The sequence below is a fragment of the Bacillus rossius genome, chromosome 13 (genome assembly GCF_032445375.1).
Source record: "Bacillus rossius redtenbacheri isolate Brsri chromosome 13, Brsri_v3, whole genome shotgun sequence".
NCBI lineage: Eukaryota > Metazoa > Arthropoda > Insecta > Phasmatodea > Bacillidae > Bacillus > Bacillus rossius.
In genome coordinates this window covers 18,556,064-18,571,890 of record NC_086340.1, presented here as the reverse complement: position 1 = coordinate 18,571,890, position 15,827 = coordinate 18,556,064, and the positions used below count along the sequence as shown (strand labels likewise).

General features: G+C 35.3%; 1 protein-coding gene across 1 annotated transcript in view; it reads left to right on the top strand.

Annotated features, from left to right (window-relative positions):
- Window positions 1–15,827, top strand: part of LOC134538604 (endothelin-converting enzyme-like 1) — a 93,538-nt gene that overhangs the window by 51,141 nt on the left and 26,570 nt on the right. The window contains exons 4-7 of the mRNA XM_063380032.1: window positions 227–328; window positions 5,676–5,911; window positions 8,935–9,048; window positions 10,543–10,674. Of these exons, the coding sequence (XP_063236102.1) occupies window positions 227–328; window positions 5,676–5,911; window positions 8,935–9,048; window positions 10,543–10,674 (584 nt within the window). The remainder of the gene's footprint in view (window positions 1–226; window positions 329–5,675; window positions 5,912–8,934; window positions 9,049–10,542; window positions 10,675–15,827) is intronic.

The following is a 15,827-nucleotide window of genomic DNA, read 5'->3' as shown; positions in this document are numbered from 1 at the left end:
TGCTATCTAATTATTCAGCGAAATTATATTGACTCTAATAATAATAATAATAATGTATGTTGGCTATGCTTGCATTACTAAAACAATTTTTAAGTTACAAAAAATACCAATTTTTAAATTTATTTAACAGTCTTTTTTAAATACACATATTCATAAAAAATGTCTTTCTACTATGAGTATATATTTAGACAGTAAGTATTGTAACTCATGATTTTATTCCTTACAGATCTTCTGGAGTACGAAACGAACGATGGTTTATATTATAAGTTGGGAGTATTTTACAGAAGTTGCCTTCAGATGAGGAAGAAGAGCTATTCGGCAAAACCAAGTAAGCTCCTGTTTACATATTTATATAGTTAGCTCACACAAAATAATCGTAGCCAAGTTTTCCATAAAAGCAGCATGTCCAAATTAAATACTTTTGGTTTATTTATTATGAGTCATCGTTAATTGTTACTAAATTTAAAGATACTTGATTTGCTAAACGTTTGAAAAACACATAAGAAAATTATATGAATTCTTGTAATGTGTTTGGTACAGTTATAGGATATCCTAAAATAACACAATGTTTTTTTTTCTTCAGTTTCTTACTTCCACGTGTTATTTTCGACCTTGTAACGTTTAGAGAGAGATGAAGTCAATTTGTATAGGTCTGCTAAAATTTACTTCATTCCCCAAAAAGTTACTTAAATTTAAATGAATAAATAAACTTTCAACTATAGTTTTGTCTGTAATAGTTTTCAGCTATCCCCTCTCTTTTTTTTTTCAAATAACCGTTTGACCACATGCTAAAATAATCAGAAGCTCTCAGCAACGACAGTAGTTCAAAGAACGTAAAGGATTTAACAGAATATTGTAGTTTAATTTATTATTCTGCGCGTTAAGCCCCATGTTATTTATATGATGAATAAATGCCGTTGTTACTGTCGAAGCACACCCTCGCTAGTATTCATTTTTAATATTGATGGAGGTCTCCCCCTAGAGATCCCCAACATTTGTAATTTGGAGTTGGTTTTGTGATTTTGGTAAATGAATATGTGAATTAAATTTATTTTACCTATAATTTTTATTCATTTATTGTTTCGCTTTTTATTTTTCATGAAGCCAAAATATATTTATCTCTTATATATTTTGGGTAGCTTTAGTTCTATTGTATTTTGCAAGTAAGCTGTTAAAAAAGATGTACCATACTTAAATTAATTAGTCAGTATAATGTAGTGGTGTTAAATTTCTCATTGTGTCTTGTAGTTTTAAATATTATTGTAACTGCATTTAAAAAAATCAATCTACACAAACATTTCATTTGATTCCATTAGCTTCATGCAATTAAAAATATTTTAATATTTAACTCAATAAATCGCAGTAATGAATAGCCGTTTAAAATTATTATGCAAAATTCGTATGCTCCTTGTGTATTTCCTTTGATGTCGACGTTTTATTACTAGGCGTTATTTTAAAATAAATCCAGTAACCTACTTTTTTTCCCTATATATTTGAAATTATATATATATATATATATAACTTAATTTGTATGCCAGTAGGAACTGTATTTTTGTCTTTGTAACTTGTGTATCGCTGTTCCATTCAAAAGTTACAAATATTTCTCTATACCTGTTTCAATATTACTTTTAAAGTTTGAAATCTGTAAATCGTATTTAATATATAGTACGCTACAAAAAAAACGAGGTTTAAACTTCATTAATTAAATTATTTGGACGGTCTGGTAAATTCTTTCTCGCATAATTATAACAGAAAATATCCGTTCTAGCCATTTTAAAATCCGGTAGTATTGGAGAAAGAATACATATACATTTTACATGTTTTTTGAAGTCAGACCCTGCTATGGAATGCTAAGTAAAGATTTTCGATAACGGAAGAAAAAATTCTAAAACTTTGTGGGCTGCAAAAATGTCGTATTGGTAGCTCTGTTTCAACAGTAAATAATGTAGCCCTGCTTATCTTCGTGAAATGCAATTTATATTACAGTTATTATGTTTCAGCATTACATTTTGATATGCTGAGTGGCTATGGATTGAGGTATATATACATATAATTCTTTATGAAACTAACGGCCGTACTTTTTTTTGATACAAAGAACTGCACTCATTATTTTTTTTGTGTTAACTTTATCACTAAATGTGCCTATACTGGCATCACATATAGTTTTATCATTCTCGTTTACAGATAAAAAATAAAATTGGACGGAATACCCTTAAAAAAAATAATTCCCTCGTCATGTTACAAACTCGATATTAAAATAGTATTAAATCATTAATTCCATATGTTTTGTCAAAATGATAGTTTAATTTTGATGTGTTTCCTAAATAATGCCGTAATTTGTGGTAAATATAACATTTACTAGGCACAGAGAAAGATATCATTTTAAAAATTCACTTTTACTCGTGTACTAAACCAAAAAATTATCCTTTCATATTTTTTTAATGGATGAATTATACTCCCAAGGCCACAATTTATTAATAGCTGGCAAAACTTTCAACGTGGCAGTATGGAGATTGCTGCTCTACGCATAAGAGATTTGTGAACGAGAGTGTATACTCATCGGAAAAGATAAAAAAAGTAAACTCTAAATTGGATAAAATGTAAGTATGTTTGACAGACGCACATTATCTCCCACCTAACACAAGTTTATTCTTTTTTAATTTTATTTTACTTGGTTACAATACTTCCAGCTGTTTCCGATAACTTTAACGCATTGACCTACTTTTCCTGTTAGCGTGTCAAGTACTGAATTTGCACGAAGCAAGTTCTCTTCTACATTTATTTAAAACTTTTAATTGAGATGTTTATCTTTACCAACTGAAGAAGAACGGCTGGCAAAGAGAGCCAACAATGTGGATGAGAAAATGGATAGTATGCCACCTCACATTTTGTATTAATATTTTTAATACAGAGTTCTAATTCAACCTACCAACTTCAGCTGCAGATTGATCACGAAAAAAAGTTTAAAAAATAAATATAAATTATAGTCGAATTCCTTGAAGTTGGAGATGGACATTTTTTTTCATCGCAAATGTTAAAGAAAGTATTGAAGATGTAACACCAACCATATGTAATATGTTCAACTGAACAGTTCTACAACCACGGCAAAACATTTCGCTGTTATAAAATGATTTCATTGAAAAAACAAAGCGGGGAGGGTGGTTAATAACACGCCAAATCAAAATTTATATGACAAATAGGGCTGTTGTCCCCAGTTATTTTATTGAAATAATTTTAAAACAGTGACATGTTGTTGTAGAACTTTGTTCAGTTGAACATTTCACAGTCGCTTAGTGTTACACATTAAATAATTACTTTATTATTTGCAGTATAAATGTTGTTCAGCTCAAACTTCAATGGAGTACATCAGCCTTGGTAACCTTTTTTGACTATATATCTATTGTCTTAAAAAAAAACTTTTTTAGTGATGATCCTCCTAACGAAGTTTGTTGGTTAAAGTTAGACTTATTCGGTATTGGTCTACTAGATTTTTTAAAAACAAGACTTATTATGATTGTATTAAAAAAATAAAATAAAAGATATTTCTGCCGTGAGTGTTTGATGTTCAATAATAGCTGTGGTCCTAAATAGCAAGAAGTTATTTTTCAAAACCTCCAGCAAACAATAAAATCATTAGCATATCAATGACGGATATGTCCGGCTTCTAAACTCAGAATTAAAAACTACCTTTAAATTTTACATACATTGTAATAGTCAAATGGCAGTTATAATTCATGTAAATAAAAATTTAATAAATATGTTCTCGCAAAAATATAAATCAATATAAATTACACCCACAAAGGACAAACCGTTCTCACATATTATGTCACGGCGCAATTTTTCTGGGCGCAATTTTACCCGATACCGTTTGTACTTGGATCCTAGTTGGACTCGTGGAAATTTCGCGGATTCATTTGGTAGCAAAATACACTGCTAATATTTGCATTTCCTTGATGATTGGATCACAATTGTTTGGACTCTCCCCTCTACGACTGTGTGACAGTCAACCAACTACCAGTTAGCAGTAGAGTGGCCAAATCGCATTGAACCCACTCCAAATGATGGATGTTTCTGCAGAAAGAAATCAGCCACTAGGGAAAAACACGAAGGTAGGGTATAAATATAGTACTGTAAACTGTATCCCGACACCAAATGAATCCGCGAAAATCCCCTGGACTTCTAGTCCTTCAGGGCGAGTAGAATACCGAGTATCATTCAAAAGTACAGACATTAGCATTCTAGACTGTCACCAAGAAAAATACATGAATTTTGCACCCATGTCGTGTAACAATGCCTTAAAAGTAAAGACCGAAAAAATTCGCGAAATGATTTTGCAATAGGCAGTAGGAGTTGCGAGCTGGTTCTGGGACAGTGTTAACATTGATTACGCAATGATTGCGGCCTCCAGCAGACGATGACTAGTTGTCAACATTACGTAATCTATGTTTACACTGTCCCAGACCGACAAGATGGCTACCTCCAGCAGACGACGACTGCTGGGGGCCGCCATCAGTGCGTAATCAATGTTTGCACTGTCCCAGAACCAACTCGCACCACCTACTATAGACCAACATCCAAACAACCTGCCGAACTGAAAGACTTTTCACGTTTAAATGACGTATATAGCTGTGGGTTTAGGTGTGTGTGTAAATCAATGGTTTTAGCCAGTGGCCTCCTGTGAGACTGCTGCCGCGTGCAATATTGATAGAGCGCTGGCATTTCGCCTGCCGCACGAGAGCTGCCCTTGTGTGATTGGTTGGGTAGAGTGTCAGGGGGAGAGGTGGCGAGGGGGGGGGGGGGGGTGGGGGCGGTAGGAGCGCAATCGTAGAGTGAACAGAACAGGTCAGTTCTGCGTCCTCTTTTCGGGAAATGGAAATACCGCCCGCCTTTACTCCTGGACCCAGTCACGTGCGGGACCGTTATTTTCATTCGAAATAATTTCCTTTGATAAGAGACCCGGAAATTTCGCAGATTCGTCTGGATTCGGGGAGTGGGATTCCAAGCCGTAGGTGTGCTCGACCCATGTTCTATTTACCATCGGTTGATTTCTTAGCGAGAACATGTTTTTTCCTATCCTTAGGCACTACTTAATTCGGTTATATCTCTGCCAGCTGGTTCACGGTCGTGGAGGGGCGCGTCCAAATAACTGCTGTCCAATCACGAACACAAGGCGAGAGTGTGAAGGCTTGAATTCTAACTAAAGAATCCGCGAAATTTCCGTATTTCTAATCATGGACAGCTCCCGAGTCCGATTACATTTCGCCGCGCGCATCCTTCTTTAACGACCACATGACCGACGAAAAACTTAAAATCTGAGTACCGTAAAAAAAATGTATATTTATTGGGAGATCCATTTTTTGACACTGGGCCAGGTTACATTAAACATACGTAGTGCTATATAAAATATATCAGCAGTATTTTTTTAGTAGGTTTTAAATAAAATTATGCGAAATAACATATATTTCCTTAAAATTGAATATGCTTCTTAAAAATTACCTGACTTTCTGTAATATTACATAAATTTATATAAAATTACATACTTTTCTGTAAAATTAAAAAATGTTCTGTAAAAATTTATAAAAATCTGTAAAATTGTATAAATTTATGTAAACTTGAATAAATTTCTTTAAATGTCTTTATGTATTCCCAGATGTGACGACTTGGCGTGCCCACAGTGCTGGCGCTGCTCGACGAGCTGGGCGGCTACCTGCCCCCGGGTTCGGCGACCCCCAAGGACCTGCTCACCCCGCTGGTCGCCAAGCTGCTGCAGGTGGACGGGACGCCGCTGTTCGACGCCTACCTCGACCGCGACCCGCGGGACGCGCTCCGGCTGGCCGCGCACGTCGACCTGCCCCGGCGCCGCGGCCACGCCGCCCGGCTGATGCGCGCGCCGCTCCCTCGACCGCTCTTCGTCAGTTCCACGCGCAAATCTGCGAAGCGAGCCCGGAAATCTCCTGGATCCTTTATTTCTGAAAATTATGTAAATTTGTATAAAATTACATACATTTCTGTAAAATATCATAACTTTCTGTAAAATTACATAAATTTCTGTAAATTTGCGTAAATTTCTGTAAATTTGTATAATCTTTCGTAAATTTGTATAAATTTCTGTAAATTTGCTCACATATCTATAAAGAAAGTATACCGAAAGCATGCACACATTCCCTTGATTTGATGATTGTTTCACATATCTCTCGAGACTCGCCCTTTACGACTGCATGCCAGTCAACTACCAGCCGCCAGTAGAGTGACCGAATCACATCCAATCACTCCATGGGGAGACACAATAACAAAACATAATTATGTAGACAGAGTGAATTTTAGCCGGACACCAAATGGATCCACAAAATTTCCGGGTCTCCATTACTACGTCTGTGCAATACCAGACACGCATGGGAGAAATTCGCGGATTCAGTTAACGGCAGGATGGACTCCGAAGACCTTTGTATACCAAGCGCGATGTCACGTATCCACTGGCTGCTAAGTTTCTATGCCTCTCGAGCGGTTACCACGTCGTTCGTTGCATCTTTTTTCGCAGGCCTGTTATTGGCGTTGAGGTGTCCGCGTGAAATGTGAACCGACGTAAATCGTTAGAATTTTAGCCTGTGGCGAAGTTAACCAGCAACATTTTCAGGGGCTATAGTAATGGGTATGGGTATGTGTATATATATATAAACACAAAATATATGTATGATGATTAAGAGCTGCGAATTCTCGCGTAATTTTCAGGTTCCACGTTAGACTCCACAAACATATGCGTGATCAAGTCGATGTAATGTGCTCATTGGCTGCTAACACGTTTCATCTTATCTCCGAGTCGCATGTGATTCCAACGGATGTTTTCCTACGTGATCGACAATGGCTTCTAGTCCTTCAAGGAATATCAAATAACTGTAGTCCGGAAAAATTTGCGTATTCATATTGCGATAGGCTAAAATTAATATAACGTTGTGCTACTACGTCTTCTATTTAGAAAGCACTTTACGTGGAGTACTCTGGACCAATGAAAAGCCTTCAACCAGAGAGGTGTGATATATGAGACTAACCAGTGGAGACGTCACACAAGTCACCAGCCAATGAGCAGGTGACAGTTACCCTAGTGTGTAGAGGAATGTGGAGTCCATTCTAGAAGTAAATGAACCCACGAGTTATGTTCTATCTCTGAGGGAAAATTATTTTTACTTAGGTGATATAGTTTTAACGAACTTTCTGTGTGTTAAAAAATAGTTTTAGAAGAATTTTTTACGCGTCTTATTCACTAGACATATTTTTGTTACGCTTTGTTCCTGGTTTGAGTTACTCCATATGATCTTCAGTTGCCCAATAAATGACCTTGATTGCTATAGGTATCATGCATTACTTTAAAAGGGCTAATCAAGTTTTACAAATTAAATAGTTGTACGTTTTTAAACTAAATAATTACAGGTATTAATATAACCATTTTCTTATTACATATAAGTGAAGACACCTATATTAAATACGAATTCTAAAGTTGAATGATTTTAGCGTGGTTTTAAGAAAAAAGTAAAATTTTACAGCAAAAGTGTTTACAATTGTGGAGTGCATCCGTAACTCTGAACAGATTTTATCATTAGAGTCACAAATATTTTGTGGATTCATTTCACTAAGTGGTAAACGTAACATTTTCTGAATTTAATAAAACCTTTTTAGAATGATCATTTGCTAATTACAACTTATTGTCCTTGTTTATGATTGGCTCAGTGTCGTCAAAGGCGTGTCAAGATCACTGCAGTCCAATCATCAACGTGAATCAGATGCACATGTACTTTAAGTCTATCTTGGCTACACAATAAATAAGCGAAATAGTTGTGGCTCTAGTGATAAAAGGTTATTTTAAAGCACGATGTAATAACTATGAAGTGAACTCATATTTTATTTTGAAGCGAAACTTCTTTGCTGAGGGGGGCTACAATTTTCGAGCGTTACAAAAATTCCGATTGCGTGAGGGGAATAGTTAGGTACGTGGTGGGGGAACCGGTAGAGGAGGAGAGTGCGTCAGCGGCGACGCCACTCCAACACATGCACTAGCTGTCGAATGGTAAAACGGCAAGGGAGGAGGGATAGGTATGTAGCGGAGCACGTTATATGCTAGTTGTAAAGGCCGTAAGGGGATAAGGCCGGGAAGAAGTTGAAAAGACTCAGCCGTAATGCTACGGGATTCTCGTAACGCTGCTTGTGTTTGTCTACTTTTTTTTTGAGATCATGCCCGCAACCCTACTATTCTCAATTATTATGTATTATTTAATAAAAATATTGATTGTCTGTAAGTCGGTTTACGAACGATAGTTTAACGTGACAACGTCATAACAAAACATTAATGAAATGATTGCATACTTTTATGAATAAAATTGAATCTTTTTTATTGAATTATCGCTATTTTGTATGGAAACAAAGAAGGAGTGAAATGAAATCTACAATTTAATTGATAAATTTACTTTTATTTGCACCCATTAATTCAAATATGTTTATTACTTTAACGTAGAGATTATTTTAACTATAACTTTTATACATGTTTGCTATTTAACTTCTTCCAATCTGTGTTATTCTGTTAAGGATAGGACGATGATAGGAAAGGTAGGAAACGAATGGGAGTGTTTCAAGTTTAATGTGCCTCGAAAAAGTCAAATCGATGGTTGTTCCAATCGAGTGGAAGAGAGATAGATTCGGCGCAAGCGTACAATGAGCGTAACGGGACAATGTGCGTAACGGGACACTTTAGTGCGTGCAGCCGGCGTTCATCAATTTATTAGACGTTGTCACGTCAAAAATATTAATAATTTATCCCTATATCTACACAATAAGAAAGAAGTTTCACTTCTTCCGTGCGTGTACTCCACGCACACACGCTTTCTTTTCAGTTGAATTTGATTTTATCATTCAAATAATTGAAATGTAATTTTTTTTCTGTTACAGGATTTCATTTCTTCTTTGTATCCGCTGTGGATTTTCAGCTCGCCAGACTTAGAACGACACAAGAGAAATTCTAACAAGGAGAGTCGTGCTTATACTTACATGAAGGTAAAAATGGTGCTTTTAAAGTTAACCGTAAATACAAAAAAAAATCGTTTTAAATTATTTGAATTAGTGATTTTCTCAAACATTGTGGAATTTTCATTTTCAGTCGTTCGTCTGTGATCTAAACGTAAACGCTTGTGGAAAATTAAATCACGTGTTATTTCGTATTAACTCGTTCCCGATCACCGCCGCCACGTTTTTGCCAACTTCATTACATCTGTAACATATCCGCTGGTGTTTGTGACACAGGTCTCACTGTTGTGTAACAGGCCTTCTTTTTCTCTAACTAACTCTTCCTCCTCACTCTCCCCTCCCCCAAACCCATTACTTCACAAATTTTTATTTTATTTTATTAGGCTTATCACAGCTTCATAACCCTCCCTTACTTTTAAGCCATTAGACTGATAGGGTAGCAACTAACTGCCTGTATAAGATCCTACCTACCTATTTAGCTAACCACCTAGTACCTTACTGCTGGTCTGCTCTCTTATCCATAGAATAAATAAAGAACTAGTAAATCTTGGACAATCAAAGCTTCTGAATCTTAGCATTTTTTTTTCCTTTGTAGCCGCCACAGGTATAAAAAGAACATGAACATGAAAGCGGTTTCGTCATAACTTCAAAATACGATAAAAAAAATACCTTTTAAGTTGATAAATTAAGTATGACATCAATAAAAATATGTCTAAATTCTAGCCCTAAGTATGTATGCAATAAATAGTTAAATTATATATCAAATATTTACGGGAAAACTGCTATTGTTAGCACGTGGAGTAGCAGCTCTGAATTTTTTTTAAGGGTATTGTAAAATTTAATTTAGTTATGATATAGATGAGCGATTGAACAAAAACAAATCTCTGTTACTTGGTCTTCTTCCCTTGCGATATTACACAAAGTAAATATAAAATTCCACGCATATTTCACAAATATTCCAACTTAGCTGCTACCTACAAAACCTAATTTCTACACAGAAATATTTTTAAACTTTATTTTTACAAATGATTCCTTTGTAAACCAGTTGCCAAGAAACCGTTTGCAATACTAGAAGACAGATATTGTAACTTTGTACAACATATGGCTATGGTTATTTTTGCATATATGAAAATTACAAAAAATCGTCAATAATTTTATATTTTAATTTATATATCATTCAGGCTTAATTTTTCAAAACCATGTAAACATATAATAGAATTTTCAATAAATTGTACTTAATTTTGTTTTATCATACTTATAAATGTGCGCAGTTAATACTGGAAAGTCATTCAGGGAACGGTTTACAAATAACTTTCAACTGTTGACGGCACTGCGAAAAAAACAAAGCATAATATAATCTGGGTTAGAATCAAAACCCAGTATAACTGTGAACACTTGTTTTTGTAGTGACGTAGTTTTTTTTTTCATTCACGTAAATCTACAAAATTCACAAACATCTGTAAGTTTACGTTGATATTTCTCTGTCCCGTTTACAAAAAAAAATGGCCAGTGTAATGTATGTAACTTGTTCAGGACATGGCGGAGGAGAGGCGGCTACTGGGGATGGAGTCCTTGTTACGTCACTTCCTGCCCGCCGACATGCCCCCTGGCACGAAGGCCAAGGAAGCCCAGAGCATACTGCTGTTCGCCTCCATGCTCAGCAAGGTGGGTGTATATATATATATTATATATATTATATATATATTTCTTGACGTGACGTCTAATAAATCGATGAACGCCGGCTGCACGCACGAAAAAGTGTCCCGTTACGCTGTGTCCCGTTACGCTCGTTGTACGCTTACGCCGCATCTATCTCTCTTCCACTCGATTGGAACAACCATCGATTTGACTTTTTCGAGGCACATTAAACTTGAAAAGCTCCCATTAGTTTCTTACTTTTCCTATCATCGTCCTGTCCTTAACAGAATAACGCAGATTGGAAGAAGTTAAATAGCAAACATGTATAAAAGTTATAGTTAAAATAATCCCTTCATTAAATTAATAAACATATTTGAATTAATGAGTGCAAATAAAAGTAAATTTATCAATTAAATTGTAGATTTCATTTCACTCCTTCTTTGTATCCATACGAAATAGTGATAATTCAATAAAAATGATTAGATTTTATTCATGAAAGTATGCAATCATTTCATCAATGTTTTGTTATGACTTTGTCACGTTAAACTATCGTCCGTAAACCGACTTTACAGACATCGAATTTTTTTTTTCAAAATAAAATACGTTTTTGGTAAATTTTTACATGTGTGCATCACGAAACACCCGATTCATTTTTTGTTATTATTTTGGTAAAATGTTAAAAAAAAGACTGAAATTAAACCTTTTTAAATAATAACCACTTCGGTGGAAAAGCTGTAAACACATTTTTGTTTTAGAGCATGGGGTTAAATGTTGCATGTTAGTTTCATGGGAGGTTTCACTTCCTGCTCAGGGCAGAAATGGACCTACCTGAGCTGATCCGATGCCAAACTCATTGACCATGCCGTGCTTATCGATAAGATTCATGTAGTTGAGCTAGAATAATACTCGATACATTGTACAGGGGGGAAAAAATAAATAAATTTAGCTGCAAAGAATAAGCGAGACATAAAATTTCTATCGATCCTTTAGATGCATTTCAGAACATAATTTGCGTACTTGCACACGAAGTTTCCAGGATACTCCAAACGTTTCTGGGATGTTCCATAAATTTTCGCAGTGTCCCAAAATAAAACACGAACTTAGGAATCTATCTGCGTCTATAGGCCTGGCCGAAAGAATTAATTGTATTAATCAGGCGTTATGATATAGGTACTATCTACCATGTTTTTACAGGTGTAAGATACGTAAATGTTATAAGTAAAAATTGCTTGCTGATTTGTTTCTTAGATGCAAGTATATTTTAATATTTAATAAAAAATTTAAATAATTATTGACGCTCTCTTAGTAATAAGTGGGGGATGGGGCAGGCTGTAAAAATGTTTCCGTCTTAATATCCCGTAAAGCTGGAATCACTGCAGCTTAATGGGTGTGACGTGATGCGAAAAATATACATATTTGTTTAACCAATCACGTTCGACGCATCTGTGACATAGTCACGAAATCAAAATTCGCGTGATGTGATAGACTTTACGATTATAATTTTTTTTTTCCTATTTCCATCACGTCGTGGATGCGTTGTAACCAAAATGAGAGAATTTATTTTTCCAGTGTTGGTTGAACTGGTGCATTGGCAATACGAACATTATTCCTGTAATTTATTTTTTGGTTATATCTACATAATTCGTTTGTGTAATTTTTTAATACGTTCACATACACGTGTATTTTCAGAAAAAAAAAATAATAATTAGTTTTGTATTATAGCAATTTTTCTCAAATATTACCATTAAAACAAATTTGAATACATTGATGTCTGTCGTAAATGTAACGCGAACGTAATGCTTAGAAATATTGTTACGTATATTTGTTTGTTTCTGTTTGCCGCGCGGTTAAAAAAAACGCATGTTCACAATAATGCGTTATGTTCTGTCACGTCGCGTCCTTCGTATCACGTCTGTCACCCTACCGTGATTTCAGCATAATATATCACCTACAGGGGCGTTGTTGGTGTGTTTTTTTTTTTTTTTGGAAACATCCAGTATGCATCGGCCAAGACACATCTGTTGTCAAGATCTGAGGGGATGAAAAATAGCTTAGATCTACGTGATGTTTTCGGGAAATGTTTTCGAACTAAACGGCGACGGTTCCAACAGAAATGGGAAAGAGACACACAAAAAAGCAAAAGTGGGTCGATGGTTGGAATTTAAATTATTCTCAAATCGTGAAGAAAAAAAAAAGATCTGAATCGTAAATCATCTACGCAGTGTTTCCATTTTTGGAATGATGAACGCGAAAAAAAAATTGACTGCCTGCCAGGATACTCGAAACGTTTCTGGAATGTTCCATAAATTTTCGGAATGTTCCAAAATTGAATAATGAACGTGAATGTAGGTTCTTTCTATGCAACTGTTTGGGATTAAACATCAGTGCGTTTCTGACTTATGAATGACCGTATTACTTTATACTTTTATTTTTTTAATCGAATAAATCGGAGAACCTTTTTTATGCTATTTTAATTCCATACAATGTTTATAAATATTTTTAGTATTATATCATGTGGGATTTAATGAAAACAACACGCTTCAAAGTGTACTAATCAACTAACTCTTAGAAATACAATCAGATAGCTTATACTGAAATTAAGAGATTAGGCACGAAATGTCTCGTGTAATTTGACCTTTAATAATATAATGGGATAAAAAAATTGGTTGTCTGTAAAGTCGGTTTACGGACAACAGTTTAACGTGACAACGTCATAACAAAACATTGATGAAATGATTGCATACTTTTATGAATAAAATTGAATCATTTTTATTGAATTATCACTATTTTGTATGGGTACAAAGAAGGAGTGAAATTAAATCTACAATTTAATTGATGAATTTACTTTTTTTGCACTCATTAATTCAGATATGTTTATTACTTTAACGAAGAGATTATTTTAACTATAACTTTTATACATGTTTGCTATTAAACTTCTTCCAATCTGTGTTATTCTGTTAAGGATAGGACGATGATAGGAAAAGTAGGAAACGAATGGGAGTGTTTCAAGTTTAATGTACCTCGAAGAAGTCAAATCGATGGTTGTTCCAATCGAGTGGAAGAGAGATAGATGCGGCGCAAGCGTACAATGAGCGTAACGGGACAATGTGCGTAACGGGATAATAAGTAATCCTTTTTCGTGCGTGCAGCCAGCGTTCATCGATTTATTAGACGTTGTCACGTCAAAAAGATTAAACGTAATTTTGCAATGCTTGAGAGCGTGCAGATAAACAGTACGTGAGCGTCATAAGTGCATATACGTCGATGAGTCTGAATTACGGCAGACAAACTTTGGCCTTGCGGAAGCACTTTAGAACATCGAGGAGGGACCGGAAACATTCGGGAGTTCAGTGACCTCTAGTCACCCAAATCGCCAGCCAGACGACCATCATAAAACAAAATTTTGGCCAAATACTGAATATTCGATTATCTTTTAAATGGTTTTTGAAAAATTATGCTTGAGTTACACATCAAGTAAAACATAAAATTATGCGCCAATTTTCGTAAGAAATACCTACTCAATATTATCTCGAAAAATGTATTTCATATACATATGCAATGATAACCGTAGTCATGCGTCGCACAAAGTTACAATATATTTATTGTTGAACTACAAACCATTTCTTGGCAAGTGGTTTCAAAGAATCTTGTGTAGAATTTCAGAAATATTTTTTTTTTTCCTTTCTGCGCGTCGAACAGATATGAAGGTCTTTGGTGGAATGAAAATGGCGAAGAAAACGGGAGTGCTTGGAGAAAACCCACCGTCTAACGACATCGCTACGATCCTGATAGCAAGCAGTTACGGATCGCCTTGACTGGAAGTCAGTGATGTAATAATTTAACCAATGAGTCCCGATATGGAACAAAAGAAAAAAAAACAGTTCGTTTGCAGTTTTTTTTTTTTTTTTTAGCTGTGTAAGTTATTTATTATGTGACGGCCTTTTTGTTTCAGCCGTGCTGTATTTGCGATATAGCTTTGCACCAGGCCTTTCAATAGTTTTTCGATAGTAACTTGATAACAGACTTGAATGGGTTCCTAATAACCATATTAGCCCTATATGTATATATATATATATATATATATATATATATATATGTGTGTGTGTGTGTGTGTGTGTATACACAAGGGGATGTTTGTATGTATGACATAGATAAACTCCGACACCGTTTGACTGATCGTTATGAAAGTTGGCACATCGAAGTGTTTTTTATTCATGGATAAGGTTTTTATGCTCTCTAATTTTTTTGTACCTCACGGCTAGATGGCGCTGCAGCGCACCAACTTCTAAATAGTTCAACTGATCGCCATAGGTAAACAGAAAACCGTAGGTCATAGACATACAAACAGCAATTGTATGCAATTTCTCTAGGTCCACTTCACAGTCATATAGCGCTATCCATTTCGCTTTAACTCGCGGACAATACATCAGCCTGTTTTCAGCCCGGGCAACGCCGGGTACTGCAGCTAGTACGTTATAAAATGTAATGAGAAACATAAACTGATATAATTACGCTTACAAAATATTAACTTTAATCGATCTCCATCATTTATTTGAGTAGTGAGATCTCCGATCGATAGGGCCTAGAAAATTTCGCGAAAAGATCCTGAGAGTAGCTGGAAGTTAAAACACTGTAGCATCGTCTGTGTTTCGTGATTGGGTGAGTTACTTTGAGGTGCATGTCGATTGTTACAACAACCAATCATACTAATTCAGCGTGGAAGCAAACTCGTCCTTAGTGGCTCGTGCAAACAAGGTGACGACTTCTCTCGCAGACGGCCGCCAATCATAAGGAAGAAACCGCTGGTGTGGGTATACCTTGTTGCAGTCTAGTGGGCATTCAGATTTTTTCGCGAAAATGTCCTGTCCCTACCGATCGAACTTTGTATGTTTGTTTTCAAATAATTATTAGTTAGAAAGATGTCTTCTTTTTTTTCGCGAAGCATTTAATATTTCATAATTTGTTTTTAAAATCTTTGTAGAGATTCTCATAACATTTACGTGATTGAATTTTATAGGTTTGTTAAAACATTTCAGACTTATCCTCGGGAGAAGGACATCGTCAGCAGATCACAACAAAGGGATTATTTCAAGAAATACAACATTTCTGAGCTTCAAGAACTATATGGTTTTGTGAGTATTCTTTTCTTAGATCCAAGCTGTAGTTGTTAATTACTTAAA